Here is an 18,485-nt window from a genome sequence, read left to right on the forward strand (position 1 = left end):
AAGCACGAAGTCAAAGGTTAAAAATAATACATGACCAAAATACCATGAGTTTAGTACTATAAAACTAGTTCTAACTTATAAAAATTATACAATTTCGTATACTATTTTTATTAAGTTAAAAATTATGATTTATTATTGATCGCTCATTATTTTAAATATGTTTTATATAAAATAATCAAAAAGACACCGTGCATTGCACGAGTTATAAGTTAGTAAATTAGAATAATATTACGTACCTCAAATTTAGTCTGATTTGAACTGATCATACATTATCAACTAAATTTAATATAATAAAAAAATTGGGGAAGAATTCAGGACTTGCCATTTTTCCGTAAACTGTTCAATTAAAATCAATTATTTGTTAATCATGTAATTTAAATAAAAAGTAAGAAAAAATTGAGGTTACTAACCATTATACTCTATCAAAAATTCAGATTTATTAATGGAAAATGAAAGGAAATCTCAATTAGTAATTAGTAATCGTTTAACGAATTTCTATGGTGTGCCCAAGGGCACACAATAGTCAAATTCTAGCTTTTGATTGGTGGATGGATAATAAATGTAAATGTCCACCTGCATTCACATCAATTCCACCAATCAAAACAAACTATTTTCATGAAAGTTAGTGATTATTGTGTGCAGTTGGGCACAGACCGATCTTTTAATAACGGCAAGTATATTCCAACAAATCAACGCTTTTTCTCCACGAGGTCTCCTTGTTTTTTCCCACCGATATCTTCATTGTACCAGCGCTGTAACAATAAACTCATTCAACTGTCCCATCTTAATACTCATACATATTCTTGGAATCAGTACAGACACTGATACACACACATATATACAGACAGTCAAATTGTAGAAGACCTTTTAGTTCTACATTCCAGCTGCATGCAGGTTCTTGATTGAATGCTTTGTTTTCTTTTGCTGAATTTTGCTTTTATGATAAAATGTACAACTAGTTTACTACTCTTTGTGTTTTTCGTGGTGCGTAAGGTATGCTTGAAGATTGAGATAGATTTGTTATGTTTAATTGGGTTGAAATTTCTGATGCCCCTGTTTTTGTTTTGTTGAAAATTTGCAAAGATATTTTGGGTTAATCCGGATTTAGGTATTTTTTTCCCGCTTCTTTTCTTGATAATAACCGAAAGCGAATTTTTTGACTCCATTGGAATTTATCGTATTTGGTACTTTAGTTTATCTGTTTATGGCGTGTACTGTAATTTGGTTGTTCAGTCTTGGTTAAAGTTATCTTGAACATCCATTTCGGTTTTGTCAGAGGACAATGGCATGGTTTCGAATGGAACTGCATGAAAATTGTGCTAAAGGCCTCAACTTTACAAAGGATGCTTGTTTTCTTCTGAAGAAGAATTGGGCCCTCAATCTATTTGGCTGAAAAATTCAAACTTAATTTTGATTCTCCGCTGTTTATCCGTGTGGTCAGATGATACTTTTGTAGTATAAATTTTAACTTTCTTGGTATTTTCATGTCCTTGTCTGCAATTGTTCTTAGTTCAGAGGATTGCAGCATATTTGGTTTTTTGCCTTTTACATTATTTTGTGTCAGATATACGTCATGCATTTCATTTGTTGTAGTGATCCTGGTTGACTATCTACTCTCTCTATCTTTTGTTTTCAGTGTGCAGCTTGAGTAATGGATGCTTCTGACAAAGCTCAGGAATATATGAAAACGAATGGAAATGAGAAGCCTAAGTCTAGAAGCTCCACAAATGGAATGCGGAGTGCATCAATATCCATTCCGATGTATTCTCTGGATTGCAGTGATACAGAAAATAGTTTCTCAGGTCGTAGTGGTCCGTTGTGTACTGAAAGAAAAATATCATACACGCAAATGAGTGGTCCTCTTTATGCAAACCTTAAAAATGACAACTGTTTTCAAGATACACAAGGTGCAATCGGGAGCAGAGCAACTGAGGCAACATTGGAGAAGTACCCTTCGGTCAATGGATTGGTTCAAATTGATTGGCCACATAACAATCATGTGGTAACAAATGAAAATTTATTAAGTTCTGGTCAACTCGGAATGTGTAATGACCCGTATTGCACAACATGCCCCACTTACTTTGAAGGGCAGCGAAAGAACAAGAAAGTATCCAGTATATCTGATCAGAAGGTTTGTCCCTCCCCTTGGCCACTATATCTTTATCTTTTTTTCCCATCCTATATATCTGATTATTTATGTCTCCATCTTTCCTCGTCTTAAAAAATTGGACTTCTTGCTGTACGTGTATGTGGTTTGACTATGTAGTTGCTCCATTGTTTGATCAAAGTCATTTTTTATCTGAAATTGGGACATAATTTCAGACTTGTAGACCTAGCTAGCTTAATTTTTAGAAGAGATATAAGTGTGTCCACCACCATCAGTCACAAATGCTGCATCGCTAAGTTTGTTTTAGAGTTCTGACACAACACTTGAGAAAACTAGAATCTTCCATATAGGGCTGCAGATAGTAGCAGGCTCGACTCAGATTCAATTCAACTTTTGTCAATAATATTCAGATCCAATTTTAAATGATAAAAATTTGAGATGTACTGACACGTGAGTGTTTCTCTAAATTATTGTAAACTTATAAGCTGGGAGTATGAGTCTTCATTCTGTTTTTTACAGGTACAATGATTTTTGTATAGTCAGTGGCAGTAAGATGTTACTTTTTTTATTTCACCATTCTATGTATATTGCCTCTGTGTGCCCTCTGAAGTTAACTAATTGTGTTTTGGCAGAAGCTTCCTTATATCAATTACCAGCAGTTTCCTATCCCTACCATCAAACAGGGAGATGCAAAAGGCTGGGCATGGAGAATGTTTTTTTCTCTGTATCGATGTATTCCGGGAGTCATGAATCCACATGCTAAAATCGTTCAATACTGGAATAAGTTCTTTGTCATCTCGTGCTTATTTGCGGTTTTTCTAGACCCACTCTTCTTCTTTTTGCTATCTGTAAAGAAGGTATGGACATTTCCCTATGAATGATGAGAGCTATAATCAATCATTAATTCTATTCTTTAAATTCGCTCTGAGGTTTCTCCAATTACTCTGACAAGTCTCTCTTGACTTGGATATAAATTCTTCTTTAACTTCCTTAATTGTGGTAGTGAGTCATGAGAATGAATGTCCTTTTCCAAATTATACTATGCATTCCTCGACTTCAATATAGATAACCATTTTGACATTTAAAAGTCATTTGATCATTACTACCACACATTTTATTAATGCAAACAACACGTGTCATAGTTATCACCTTCATCTTTTTTATCACCTTCATCTTGGTAAAAAATGCTTTTGTGTGCAGGCTTGTTTTTATTTTGGAATTCTTATAGAAGAAAGGCAACTTAGATGCCATTCTCTTTGTAACAGGAACACAAATGCATAGTATTTAACGAGACCATGACAAAAGTTCTTATCACTCTGAGAAGCCTGACTGATTTCATTTACTTCTTGCATGTGCTTCTTCAGGTAACCAAGTTTTCTTTATACAAACCATTCAGTGTTCATATCGTGAAAGTTGGTTTTGCTACATACTGTGAACAACACTACATATTGAAGAGTGGCTATCACGAGATTCTGAACCAAAGTAATTGTGTATATAAATAATATATTGTAGTGTGTTCTTTAAATTATTATGTGTGTAGAAACCGGGAATTAAGCAGTGGGATGCAACTAAACTGTTCATTATCAACTGGTAACATATAGTTCTTAGTTTTGGTGAATTGAGTTGTTTATGACTACCTTATAGCCTAGAATATGTTAAAGTCATGAAAGTGATGCAGCAAAAACTTTAAGCACATAATGACAATATGACATGTTCTGAGTTAGTCCTACATGTTGCTTGTGTTGATCTCAACGTGGCAGATGAACATATTGTGGTGTTCTTGATACTTATATTTGATAATATTCTTATATGCTTTATAACTTGCTGCTTTGCAGTTTAGACTGGCGTATGTTGCTCCTGAATCAAGAGTTGTGGGTTCTGGTGATCTAGTTGACCGTCCAAGGAAAATAGCTCTCAATTATCTCTACGGGCACTTTCTTATTGATTTCTTTGTAGTGCTACCTCTTCCCCAAGTATGTAATATATATATCACTTCCCTTACTATTTTTGTATGTGCGAAAATATATATATTTATTATTATCGATGATTTGGACAAATTAATCATATTCTAAGATTTGCTGATGTTTAATTGGCTAAATGAGTTAGTGTTGATGATTAAAATTATAAAATTTATAATTGTTTTATAAATTATAATTGGTTCCCTAGTCCAACTCCTTCTGTAATTATAGAAACCAAACTCTAAAATATTAAACTTGCCGAAATAACTAAAAACAATTCATTAATAATTGGCACAACTGTAATAAAGGGTCCAGTTATTTGAACAAACACAAATGTATGTTTCCTGAATTAGTCAAAAGTGTTATATCTTTATGATTGTTCACTTTTAATGGAAGGTTTACAAGAGACTGAATAATTAAGTGGAAAAAAGCCTATTGGTTGGAAGGCCAAGTTTAGAAACTGATATAGCTTTTGTATATCTAAGATGTATCTTTTCTTTAACTGTTTGCTCGCTTTTCTGTCTACATACACATGGAAATAAATTGGGTCCTCCTAAATGTGTAGATAATTATATGGCTGGTACTCAAAAAGTTTAAAGGATCTTCTGGTGCAAATTATGCAAAAAACTTCTTGCGAGCAGCAATTCTTGTTCAGTATATTCCGAGGTTGTATAGGATTCTTCCTATGCTTGCTGGTCAGACGGCAAGCGGCTTTATCTTCGAGTCAGCGTGGGCGAATTTTGTTATCAATCTCCTCACATTTGTGTTGTCTGGCCATGTGGTTGGGTCATGCTGGTATCTCTTTGGGTTACAGGTGGGTCGAGGTTTAGCATAATCTTGCTCTATAATTTTGATAACTGATGGTTGCATCTCAAATGTGTAATTTCTTTATGAACATTACATATGCTAAGTTTGAAAATTATATGAAGCATTTCATTGTATTCTGTACAATATAAAGATTTTTGTTTTTTTAATAAATCTTGATTAAACGCTAAGCTACCTGAACCACCTTCCTAAAGGCTTTTAGAAGAGGTCACTATTTTGGTCCATTGAGTAATAACTTTTTGTCTCCTCATTTTGACATCAACTGATTAACTGCATACATTTTCCATTATTCATTAGAGAACTTTTAATGCCTGAGGATATTATAGTGGATAGTTATCACAATTGTGCACTTTGCAGTGCTAAATATAACTAAAATAATAGTTCTGCTATGTTCCACCACTGTTTTTATCTTCTGTATTCTAGATCCCTTCAGCATTTATGATATTTGGAGCTAGTGCAACTTTTGGATACATTTACCTCTTCGAGTATATTGGCGAATTAGATTATCCTGATACATTGAAATTTCATATATTTCTTTGGTAAAAAAGCATTACAAGATGATATGCCATGTCATTTCTAATGTTTGAGCTTTATCAACTTCGGTATCTATGTTTTAGATTATTGTGGAAAGTATATTATCCTGGAATATTGATATTACAATAACGTGGTATGCCACTATCATGTTTCACATGTTGACATAATCTCCTAGTATATTTAAGCACAAGTTTATTTTGGTCCGACATTTCACGAATAAAAGTTGTGTCACTTCTATGTGGTGTTTCATATATTTTCTTATTAGGAGCATAAGTTGCTATCCTTACATTTCTTTTTTCCGCCCCTACAACTTGCAGAGGGTAAATGAATGTCTCAGAAATGCTTGTGATGAGCATTGGTGTATAAAATTTATAGACTGTGGGCAAGGAAATGAAAATGAGAGGTTCAGAGATAATCTAGAGTCATGGAAAAATTGGACAAATAATGCCACAGCTAGTGCTTGTTTTGGTGAAGGCAGTTTTCCATATGGAATTTACGTGCAAACAGTCAATCTTACCACTGAATCTTCTCTAATTACGAGATACATATATTCATTGTTCTGGGGTTTCCAGGTACCTTCTAAATTTCTTTAATCCTTTTGTTTTTCTTCCATATACGTTGTTACCACTTGTGTGACATAAACACGGCCTTTGTTATAATGGTGGGTTCAGACATGTTTGGCATGACCTTTTAGTATGATGGATGATAACCTAATAATTAATATAGTGAAGTTATGTTAATTTTCTTCATATTCAAAGTTTTAGAAGAGTTCCATCCTGATCAAGGATCCTCAATTGACAAAAAATACATAGTCGATAAAGTGTGAAAATAGTTTCTATCATGCGCCTTCTGTCTGTACGTGGTAGGCAGAATACAATGCATTATTAATGTTCGACCAATTTCTCTCTGTTGATGCAATGATTGGCAGTAGTTCTCAAAAATTCTCAAAAGTTGTACAGATACATAAATTTTTGGGGGAACATACAAAAAGTTTGAACAACCTCTCACCCCCTTGCCCTCGGAAAAAAAACAACAAGAAATAGCTATGTTATGCGGACTCTTCATTTTGTCTCGAGTAACTGTGTCGGACACTCGGACATGGGTATGGACACTCCGGACTGTAATATATATATGAACTGTTCTAAGAGTCTTTGATTTATAAAGGTTCTGGAAAAAGTATGGAACTACAGAATTTAGATTGCCGTTATAGGTGATAAAACAAATGAATATGCACAAAAAGATGTCATTTTGCTATCTTTTGAATATACCATGGACGAAAATATAGCCCTAAAATAGCCATGATTATACCACTAATCCAAGACAGTAAATAGATACATATAATTGAACAAATTATCTGATCCATATTCTGTTATTAAGTCCTTTTAAATGTGTTATAGTATCGATCTCTTAAACTTCTAAATGATTCAGTGGTTCGACAATATGTTGGCATTATGTCATGTATAGTTATTGCATTGAATTCGTCATTGCAAGGTGCATTTTCGTGCATCAACAACTGAAAACAGTATAAACTAATTGTATTTATAGAGTACTTTTTTCTATGTATGTATTCAATTAAATAACCATAGATTTGGTGTGTTTGTTATTGAAGTAATTTACTATTTTTAACTTAGCAAATCAGTACTCTAGCTGGAAACCTTACTCCAAGTTTCTATGTTGGGGAAGTTCTGTTCACCATGGCCATCATTGGACTCGGTCTTTTGCTTTTTGCTCTTCTCATTGGTAATATGCAGAACTTTCTACAAGCACTTGGTCGCAGGTAATTTTTAAATTTTTTTATTAGCATCGATTTTAGCAAAGGCCATATGAATATCTTGGATTACAACAGTCCTATGTACAGGCTCCAATTTCTTCCAATTGACTATAGAACTTTATGTACCTACCTTCCTATTAGAGTATGCCTGTTCTAATTGTCTAATTTAGTAAAAAGAGAGCTTTTTTACTTGGACTTTAGAGATCCCAAAAAACATATCCTAGTTCTCACTGCATCACCAGAACAGTTAAACTTTAGATATTCCCAACAGTGAAGGATAGAATGACCTGGTCAGAAAAGTATAGATATCCTAATTTTCTCTTTAATAATTAGAAGTTCAAATTTTTCAGTAGTCTTAACACTTACAATAATTAAGGAAACTTTTAGAAACCAGACAGATATTGACAAGAAGAGGTGAATTCCCTTTCCTATAAATTGAGCATCTATACTATTCGATACATGCAAGAACCCAGTCACTACTCTGAAACATTGCACTCTATTACATATGTCCACATCCAAACATTGGTAATATATAAAACTAGCTATAAGTACTCTCATGTGAGATATTTGAATGGAAAAACAGGTAACCATGTTGATGGTAACTAAAGGGATAAATTATAGTATCAAACTAGCAATTTATGTAACTTTCACAGGACAGACTAACAGTGAAACCATCAGCTAGTGTAATCTATTGTAGCACTTAATATAAATATTCATATTTTGTTGCAAACCTATTCTTTAGGAGACTAGAATTGTCTTTAAGGCGTCGAGATGTTGAGCAGTGGATGAGCCATAGGCGTCTGCCAGAGGAACTAAGAAGGTAAATTTCTGGTTTCTTCCTTTTTTAAACTTGGACATTCTATTAATCATCCTTTCAGTAAATATCCAGTTATTAATTCCTCAATTGTCCATGTTCTTCTGTATCTTCTGTTTTCAGATATTCTAAATGCGTTATGCTATCTAACTGTTCATTGAATATAACCTGTATGAGAATTATGGTTTGCCACTTGAACTCTGTTTTAAATATAAGTTGATTTATATCAAATTAAGACTTACCTTCTTCGTTCTACATAATATTTCATTCTGATTGTTTACTGACTCATCTTGATCCAGTGGCTTTCACACGATGATATTCTTTAGCAAAAACTAATATACTTCGTCAAAAGCATCAGCATATGTATAGTCAGTTTACAATGTATATTTTTATTACAACTTTGTCAAACAATTAAGTTAAAACCTGATGTATCACGCACATTATATGTATTCAAGTATAAATATATAAAAAGCATTTTCTATTTTTCACATGTTTATTGCTAGTTTTGTAGCAGTTTCACATGAAGCCTGACGAGGCAATTAACCTTGTACAACTAACATTTTTAAATAACATTTGATGTGGCTGAATTATGAATTATGGACATGCTGTTTTGGTTGCTCTTAGAACTCTAAATGGATGATTGCTAGAACTACATTACTTTGTAAATCTAGTGTGTTTGAACAATGGGTCCTTTCTCCCTTTCCCTCGTATTGACATCTTACAAACACACACTTTTTCCCCATGCAATGTATAAATTAGCTCCGTATGAGATGACATTTTTGACTTTTTCTTTTTAAACTCAATATGCAGTATTTGTAATTTTGTATTTTTGATTTTGGCTTTAATTAAAGTCGACTTGTTTGAGAGCATGCGCAGGCAGATCCGTGAATCGGAACGTTATAATTGGGCTGCCACTAGAGGGGTTGATGAAAGTATGCTGTTGGAGAATTTACCTGAAGATCTTCAAAGGGATATACGGCGACATCTCTTTAAATTTGTAAACAAAGTGAGCTTGAATACCTTACTGCTATCTTATGCTATCTTTTGGTTTTGATTGCTCTCTTTGCACCAGTTGGCCTCCTTAGCACACCATAGAATTTTTTAAAGATATATTAAACTTCTGTATTTCCAGGTTCGAATCTTTTCTCTGATGGATGAACCAGTCTTAGATGCTATGCGTGAGAGACTGAAACAAAAAACATATATCAAAGGAAGCAGAATTTTAGTTCCCGGAGATCTGGTTGATAAGATGGTATTTATTGTTCGAGGCAAGCTTGAGAGCGTAGGAGAAGATAAAAATATAGTTCCTTTGTCTGAAGGGGATGTTTGTGGAGAAGATCTTCTTACCTGGTGCCTTGAGCATTCTTCTGTAAACAAAGGTGCTAATGCATTTTCTGAATTTTCTATTGAACTTCTTTTGTTGGCATTAATTATCTTGAACCCAGCTGCATGTTACCATTGCTTCAGACAGATTACTATCTATTAAAAAAACAATTATATTTAAGATATTTTTAAAATGTAATCACAGATGGGATTACATCAGCTAGGTAACTTCGTTGGTTGTACCCTTTATTCCATAGCTTATCGCCCATAGGCTCTCTCATTTTTCTTATAGTTAATCTCAGCCCTCTATTGTCGGAGGCAGGATAGAGTTGCACACTAAACTCCTCTCATTTCTTCCGGACTGCAACATATAAATTCAGCAGATATATTCGATTAAACTACTTCTATACTGATCCTAAATGAAGTCACAGTTCTTATCTCTCCCTTCTGAATTACGACAAGGTTACCTAAACATCTGGGTGGATAGTCATATAATTTTAGTGCTCTGTATAGTTTTGTAGCTTTCTTAATTACATTTACTTTTTTTGGATTTGGTCGAACTTAAGTACAATCGTTGTTCATTTTTAAGATTTAGCGTAAATTTTAAAGGTTTCACTTAAATTATTATTGTTCTGAATTTTTTTTCCTTTTAATATGTTAGAAGAAGTAACAGTATTAGCAAAATTATACATCTTATATCAGAACAAGATCGTTTCTCTGCAGATGGAAAAAGAATCAGGAGTCCAGGACACAAGCTGCTTAGTAATAGGATGGCAAGATGCTTAACAAATGTAGAAGCTTTTATACTTCGAGCTGCAGATCTCGAAGAAGTTACTAGTCTTTTCTCTAGGTTCCTGAGAAATCCACGCGTTCAAGGTGCACTCAGGTAAAATCATGTCGCTCATTAAACTGTTGTAATCAGATATATGACGTAATTGACTCCCAGTCTACCCATCAATTTACTACTGAATCATGCATCCATAATCTACTAAATTAACTGGTATACTAGTATTGAGGTCGCAACATGTGGATTTGATAGGGTTTGTCTTGAATAATTTGGGTAATGGGAACTTGTGTGGTTACGACGGTAATGCAAGTTTTACCCGGGTGGAACACCAAATCCCCTTGCGACTCAGCTTGTCTTCCTAAGATATACGAAAAATACCATATATAATAATTAATTCAAATAATGAAAGAAGTTTATCACATTTCATATCATAGTATATTCTGCTACTCGCAGGTATGAATCTCCTTACTGGCGGTGTCTTGCAGCAACTCGGATTCAAGTTGCATGGAGGTATAGGAAAAAGCGGTTGAATCGTGCAACAACTGTTAGTTCTACATATAACCATTCCCCAGGAAACTAATGATAGTCTATACGCATCATACATGATACATGCATTATAGTTTAGGTCATCTCGAGCTTGTTTTGTGCGTTAAGCCAATTTATACTATCTATAATATGGGTATAATCTAAATTGCCAACTGAGTACCTCAGCTATGAGGTTGGTGCACTTTGTATACTTCAACTAGGCAGAAGTAACAGACGTAGTGAAAAGTGTGTATTGCAGTTAGTTTGCTGTAACACCGTTAGTTTGTTGCCACGCCTCTTTGTACCAATCAGCTTGCATGGTTTGTTTTTTCCGAGAGAAAGAAATAATTAAATAAATAAAAATCATAAGGTATTTATAAGAATGATCGAGTCGAACAAATATTGAATAAATTAACACGTTTGTCTTCATATCAAAGATGAGATAAATAAGCGAGGTTGAAATTAATGATGGTATATTTATAAACCGATTTAATAACACTTTCTAACCCCTAACTTTGGGCCAAACGTAGTTCAGTATCTAGATTTTAAACTGCGACAATTTACGATTCACAGTTTATAATCTCTTGCAAGTTGCACATTTTCCATCCATTTTTCAATTATCATTAAATTGCACATGGGTAGGCGGGTAGCACCGATAAGAATCGTGGATAGCCATGTATGCATGTTTTTGTTTTTTGAAATTCTTGATGGTACTCTCGTAGAATTGGTTTTTTTCAATGGTACCATCGCATTTTTGATTTATACCGATGGTACGATCGTATTTTTAATTTATTCTCTATAATACACTCGTGTATTTTTAATTTACTCTCTATTGATTTCAAACTGTAAAACAAATTGTATATTTGAAATTCTTGCGAAAAATTACATAAAATAAACTCTTAAATCATGTAAAACAGAGTCAAAATGACTGAGATATATTCAAACTTCATAATCAAACTTTGATCATTAATATCTCACTCCATAACTAAATTTTGTATTTAAACTAAGAAATTTTTTTAAAAAAATATTATGACACTATATAGGAGTCTTGAAATACTTAAAAAGTGCAAACAGCCAAGGTACACGGGATGGACGAGCAGTAATATATTTGGATCATCCTTTTTATTTACTACTCCCTCAGTTCCCTCATTTGTTTACATTGAGGGACGGAGGCTCGACACGCATTCTAATGTTCTTGTAAAACATAATTTGATAAATTATTTTGAATTTTTTTTCTTGTGAATAAATATTTGATGGTTAAATTTTTATACAAAAAAATATTTTAAAAATAAATTATAAAACTATGTTTTATATGCGTCTTGAAAAGTGTCGAGCAATGTGAAAAAACTGTAAAGACATGAGAGGGACAGACGGAGTATATGAGACAATGGATTTAAAGCGACGTATTTTGCTGAGAGGGATGGCAAAAGTGTAAAATTATCCTACTTTAGAGACATTTTCAATACTCCCCCGTCTCTAAAAAGATTGCCAGTTTAAAAGGTCGTCATTATTCATAACACGAGATAAATTATTAATTTACGTCTAGTTTATATGATAAAAATATAATCATGAGTGATCCAGTTGGATTTGTATTTATGAGTATTTTAATACGGTGAATTTTTTATATCTAATATTAATATAAAATTAATGATAAAAAATATGTACGGACAAATGTGATAAAAACAGACGAGAAAAGTATTTAGGGAACCGAGGAGGTAAGAAAAAGTGATTCTCGTACATATTCTGAATTTGTAATCACTCCTGAATTAACTCAGCTTCTCTTTCCAATTGCATAGCGTGGGACCTAGAAAACAAGCTGCAGAAAGGTGTCTTCTTTTGACTTTTCTCCGGCAGAACTTCCTCGTAATCAGTGCAATATCCCGGCCAGTGAATTTCCGGCTTACCATATCAGAACCAAACGTATAACAAGCCGCACAGTACAATTAAGTTCGGCGGATATCTCTCGTCCTTAACTATAGAACTTTGAAAATTAAAGAAAAAATTTGACTTAATTACCAAAAAAAATTATTAAACTTATGTGATTTTTTCATTTTAACCATAAAACTGTTTTTGTTACAGAATAATGCAAAGCATATGATCGCATAGAATGGGATTTTTTGAGAGAAATTCTGCTGAAAATGGGCTTTTCTCAATGGTGGGTGTCTCTGGTGCTTAAATGTGTTACTTCTGTTAAGTATACAATCACTCATGGAGAGCATGAAATGGGCCCAATTGTCCCTTCTCGTGGGATTCGGCAGGGAGACCCCCTGTCTCCCTATTTATTTATCATTTGTGCTGAAGGCTTCTCTGCTTTGTTAAGGAAATACGAGCTAAAGCAATTGATACATGGTGTCAAAATCAGCAGAAAAGCGCCTATGGTTTCTCATATGCTCTTCGCTGACGACTCATACTTGTTCTGTAAAGCTGATCCAGTGGAGGCTAAAAGGATTCTTGAGATTTTGGAAATGTACGAAAAAGCTTCAGGGCAAAAAGTGAACAGAACAAAATCGTCAATCTTCTATAGTTCAAATGTTCTGCAATACAACAAAGATTCAGTAGGTCAGTGCCTGCAAATGGTGGAAGCGGATGAACACTCGACATATCTGGGTCTTCCAAACTTAATTGGCAGAAACAAATCAGCTCTGCTTGGGTTTTTGAAAGATAAAGTTTACACGAAAATTCGAAGCTGGGAAGGGAATTATATCTCGAGGTCTGGAAAGGAAATATTGGTGAAGCAGGTAGCACAGACATTGCCATCTTATGCAATGAACGTATTTCTACTTCCTTTAGAAATCACAAGGCACATTGAGAAAAGTTTAACAAAGTTCTGGTGGAACTCTTCTCAAACCAATGAATCGAGACTTAATTGGATGTCATGGGAGAGAATGGCTAAGCATAAAAACGCTGGTGGCATGGGGTTTAGGCATTTCCGAGATTTTAACATTGCAATGCTAGGCAAGCAGTTGTGGAGGTTAGCCAGCAATCCGAACAGTCTGGTGTCGAGGATGTATAAAGCTAAATATTATGATTCATCGGATATCTTCCACGCTGAATTAGGCCATAACCCAAGTTTTATCTGGCGTAGTCTTCTCGAGGCTAAAAGTTTATTCACTGATGGTGCACGATGGAGAGTTGGGGATGGGTCAAGAATCCAAATTCTTGAGCAGCCGTGGCTTTTGTCAAAAGAGAACCCCTACATCACGTCGTCGCCAGATCCTTTGCAAGGAAATGTGGTTGCTTCGTTGTTACGTGTAGACAGAAAGGAGTGGGATTTAGATGTAGTAAAGGATGTGCTGAATGAGAGGGATCAAGCAAGTGTTTTAGCTATCCCGTTGTCTGAGGCTAATAATGAAGATCAATTGTACTGGTGCTTGGAAGAAACAGGTAACTATTCGGTCAAATCAGCATATAGACTTTTGCAGACTCAGAGGGGTGATTGGAACCAGGAAGAGAATGACAAGCTCTGGCAAATTCTATGGAGCACAAAAGCACCCCCGAAGGCTCTTAATACGGTCTGGAGAGCTTTATCTCAGTGTCTTCCAACTTTAACCCAACTTCAACAGAAACGTGTCAATGTCCAAAACATCTGCCCAGTTTGTCAAGAGGAGGTCGAAACGATTGAGCATACTTTAGTGAATTGCAGAAATGCTAGACAGTGCTGGATAATTATGTTTCCTGGGATCCAACTTCAAGTTGTCAATTGCTTCAAATCATGGCTGAAGTTGATGTTCGACAATATCAGTAGTAGCAAGCATGCGGATGTCGTAACTTTGTGTTGGTCAATTTGGAGATCACGGAATGATGTTGTCTGGAATCAAAGACACACTAAAGTCACTAAAATAGTTGCGGATGCAAGGCAGTACCTTATACAATGGAAAATAACCCAAACCAGATCCTATGTGACTCCTCTCCAGCCGCTAGTAGAGGGAGACGGAGCTTTAGTATGGGTTAAGCCCCAGCCAAATAAAATTAAGGTATCAGTGGACGCTGCTGTCTTTGACGATCGTGGTGGTGTTGGTTTCGGACTCGTGGCAAGAGACTCTGACGGCCAACTGATAGAAGCAAAGGCAATCTTTCAACCTAGTGTGGTTTCGCCTCTGTTAGCAGAAACCATGGCCTTCAAGGAAGCCTTAAGCTGGATGGAAACTCGAGGCTGGTCGGAAGCTACAGTAGAATCTGATTGTTTGGTAATGGTGCAAGCAGTCAGGAGTACTACCAGTTTTAGATCTTATTTTGGTCTGCTTATTGAGGATTGTCGTAATTCTCTTTTAAGTCTAAACAATGTGAAATTGTTTTATGTCAAACGGTCTGCTAATATGGTGGCCCATCAAGTAGCTAGGGAATCATATTATTTGTCAGATCGTATTATCGACAGGAGTTCTGTTCCTAAGTCGATTCAAGACTGTATTATGTTGGATTTGAATGCTTAATACAACCCAGCTTTTCGTCAAAAAAAAAAGTAATACAAAATCTATTTGACATAACCCAGTTTTAATGAATCTCTAACCATGGTTAATTTATTGTTGACATGAATGTCACATGCTGCACAAGACATCAATTTATTTTTAATTTTATTTTAAAATTTTACATAATTCATTATAACTACTTCAAAAGTCAACTATATTTATATTTTCTTTTTGTGTATAAAAATTCAAATGATAAATTTTTATTTAGAAAAAATAATAAAATAATTTATGAAACTAAATTTTTTAGAAGTATTAAAACGCGTGTCAAACTCTGGTTCTTGAAGGTGAACTACCTGGGGCACATCCGAAGTACTACAAATAAGATATAGACACATATCAGATCACCAAAATATTGCAAACTACCACTATATTTTAATAATGCTGAAAAGAATAATATAGTGTTAATAATCAAATCCGAACCTAACGTCATTGACCAAAAAAAAAATTCATAGTTTAGTGCTAAGTTCCTAAATACACAATAAGTTGGGTGACCAAAAAATCTATTTTTTCTTAAATATATCAATTCGATATAAATCAATATAAATCGGATGAAAAATTATCGATATATAGTATTGATAGACGGTGGTTTCAAAAAATCACACTAACATCGTTGCCTTCAAACATAAGTTTCAATATGCTCTGTCTTTGTGTAGATTGTGTGAATTAGGAATTTGACCCTTAATGAGATAGTAAAAATATTAATAAAACCCATATACCAAATAATTTAATTAATAACTTGATAATATATGTGGCACCCATCTTGATTTTAACTTAACCATGATTATGAACTAGTGAGATTGGGTTTTTAAAATAAAATTTTATAAAGTTACTTGCTTTATCCTGTAACAAATATATTATTATGGTTAAATTGAAAAAACCATAATAGTTATATAGTTTTTTTGATAATTAAGTCAAAAAATTTAAATCGGTAGAAATTTTTATTTTTTTTCGAAACAATTTCTGGAAAATGATTCCCTCCATCACACCGAATTCTTGACGGTTTTTTTTTTGACATTTTACTCATTTCTTTATATTACAAAACTTAAAAAAAATAGTCATTGGGTCGCACGAATTTCCCACTTTTCCTCCATTTTCACACTATTTGTACTCCACTATCTCTCTTTTATACATTAAAAATCAACAACACTTCTCCCACTTTTTTTTTCTTTTTCATTATTTACACAAACCAAACGTAAAAAATTGAACAAGACGGATAATTACCGACAAATTGTACTGACATTCTGCATAAAGTATATACTGAATACGAGTAAAGTTCTATTGAGACCACTTTTATTGGAGACCGTGGAGACCACTTATATTCTGCAAGTGAAATATTGCATAAAAACATTACAAAACGTATAATTTTGCACATCATGTTGTACGAAATCATTATTTCACTTTAAAATCTTGAATATCATAAAAGTTTCGCATGTAGAACATTACAAAATGTTATATTCTACGAAATATATTTAGTTTGCATGACATTGTTCAACTTGCAGAACATACATTATATACTTATGAAACATAGATGATCTTCAACAATTTTAATGAATACATGATATTTGTTGAACATACTTCACAAAATAATGTAAGTGGTGTCCACGGTCTCCAATAAAAATGGTCTCGAACTTTACTCTACTGAATCCGTTCTAATATTTTTTTTATAAGGAGTCGAACCGAATAACACAATATGATAAAGTATCCAACTGCCAGCATCACTCTTTTAAATTAATCAGAAAGATATTATATTTAATTTACTATATTAACTAAATATATCTCATCTCAATTAATTAATAAACCATGATATATTAATATTTAAAATATAATTATCAATATAGCAGTATCATAAAAAGAAAATGTGTTACAGATTTTACAAAATTTCCATAATATCTTATAAATACAATTTAATATATCATTATAGTGACCTCATATTCTTAGTATTATCCTCATATATATTAATAAAATCTGACGACACCGACATTTTTAATTTGGCGTTTATTTAGCCAGATATAGTCCCCTCTGTCCTTTGAATAGTCATGTACACTATTTGCACGCATTTTTGAGACTCTTATAAAGTCTAGTTCTATAACATATTTTAAAAGTTTCTTTTTTTCAAATAAAAGTTTAAACATCAAACTTTTATTCAGAGAAAAAATTTAAAAAAATATATTAAAAAATTATACTTTAAATGAGTGTGCCAAAAAGTAACGTAAATAAACGAGGGGACAGAAGGAGTATATACTAGAGGCGGAAAATGAAAATAGAAAATGCTGATTTCTCGAAATTTAGTTAGAGCATCTCAAACCATTGAAAGCCATTAGCTAAAAGGTGAGTTGTCATACTAAAAATAAAAAAATTTAGCCAACCGCTCGAAAAACTCAACTCCAATTATACTCAGCTGTTGTCTATAATTTTAGCCAACCTCCTATGGATGGCTAAATTTATTGATCCTCTACAGGTTTGTAAAAAATGTGGAGGAAGATTGCATATCATTTATTACCATATTGAACTAATATATTCTATTTTAACAATCTAAAATATTAATAACATATTATTTTTAAATTATAGCCAATCAATATAGCCAATACCGTTGAAGTAAAATGTCATACAGGTTCAACAAATTTTACATAATATCTTACATGTCCCATTTAGCCAACGATTATAGCCAACGCCATTGGAGATGCTCTTAGAGCATCTCCAACCATGAAGACCCCTTAGCTAAAATTCTAGTTGTCATACCAAAAATAAAATTATAGCTAATGGCTTCAAAAATTCACGCTCCAACCATTCCCACATGTTATCTATAATTATAGCCAACCTTTTATGGATGACTATATTTGTCGATCCGCTACAAGTCTGTAAGAAGATTACACATCACTTATTACTATATTAAATTAATATATTCTATTTATAACAATTCAAAATATTAATAACATACTATTTTTAAATTATAGCCAATCAATATAACCAATACCATCGAAGCAAAATTTTTATAGGTTCAGCAAATTTTACATAATGTCTTACATGTCCAATTTAGCCAACCATTATAGCCAACATCGTTGGAGATGCTCTTAGCATTAAATATAGTTCTTCTCTGTTTTTTTTATAAGTATTGGTTCTTCTGATTTTAATAATACTGTGATCCTCGACTGTCTATATTTTAATAATTGGTTTTAGCATGTGACCAGGAGCACACTAAATCTCTATATTTTTCGAACAATTACATGGCTAATAACAATGATCACATCATCAATTACCGTATTAAAACAATACATTCAATTATATTAACTTGAAATCATAATAAAATGCTATATTTAAAATATAGTATCAATACAGTAGTATCATAGAAAAAAAATTTGTTACAAATTTTACATA

General features: G+C 33.3%; 1 protein-coding gene across 2 annotated transcripts; it reads left to right on the forward strand.

Moving 5' to 3' along the window:
* Positions 1-702: 702 nt before the first annotated feature.
* Positions 703-10,952, forward strand: LOC135146979 (probable cyclic nucleotide-gated ion channel 20, chloroplastic). 2 transcript variants are annotated; one of them, XM_064079030.1, is made up of 13 exons: positions 703-894; positions 1,277-2,131; positions 2,740-2,964; positions 3,373-3,471; positions 3,943-4,080; positions 4,631-4,879; positions 5,742-5,996; positions 7,056-7,201; positions 7,938-8,015; positions 8,886-9,015; positions 9,142-9,388; positions 10,056-10,218; positions 10,573-10,952. In XM_064079030.1, the coding sequence occupies exons 2-13, from the start codon at positions 1,652-1,654 to the stop codon at positions 10,697-10,699; spliced, it is 2,337 nt and encodes a 778-aa protein (XP_063935100.1). In that variant the 5' UTR covers positions 703-894; positions 1,277-1,651; the 3' UTR covers positions 10,700-10,952. The 2 variants fall into 2 exon arrangements, with proteins under 2 accessions (XP_063935100.1, XP_063935099.1); XM_064079029.1 differs by having other exon boundaries at positions 1,637-2,131.
* The last annotated feature ends 7,533 nt before the right edge of the window (positions 10,953-18,485 follow it).

Source organism: Daucus carota, chromosome 6 (genome assembly GCF_001625215.2).
Source record: "Daucus carota subsp. sativus chromosome 6, DH1 v3.0, whole genome shotgun sequence".
Lineage (NCBI taxonomy): Eukaryota > Viridiplantae > Streptophyta > Magnoliopsida > Apiales > Apiaceae > Daucus > Daucus carota.

Coding starts and splice junctions, on each gene's coding strand:
- LOC135146979 (XM_064079030.1), top strand. CDS start 1,652: ATGGATGCTTCTGACAAAGCTCAGGAATATATGAAAACGAATGGAAAT. Junction 5,997..7,055: donor CATTGTTCTGGGGTTTCCAG/GTACCTTCTAAA, acceptor TTTTTAACTTAG/CAAATCAGTACTCTAGCTGG. Junction 10,219..10,572: donor CGCGTTCAAGGTGCACTCAG/GTAAAATCATGT, acceptor TGCTACTCGCAG/GTATGAATCTCCTTACTGGC.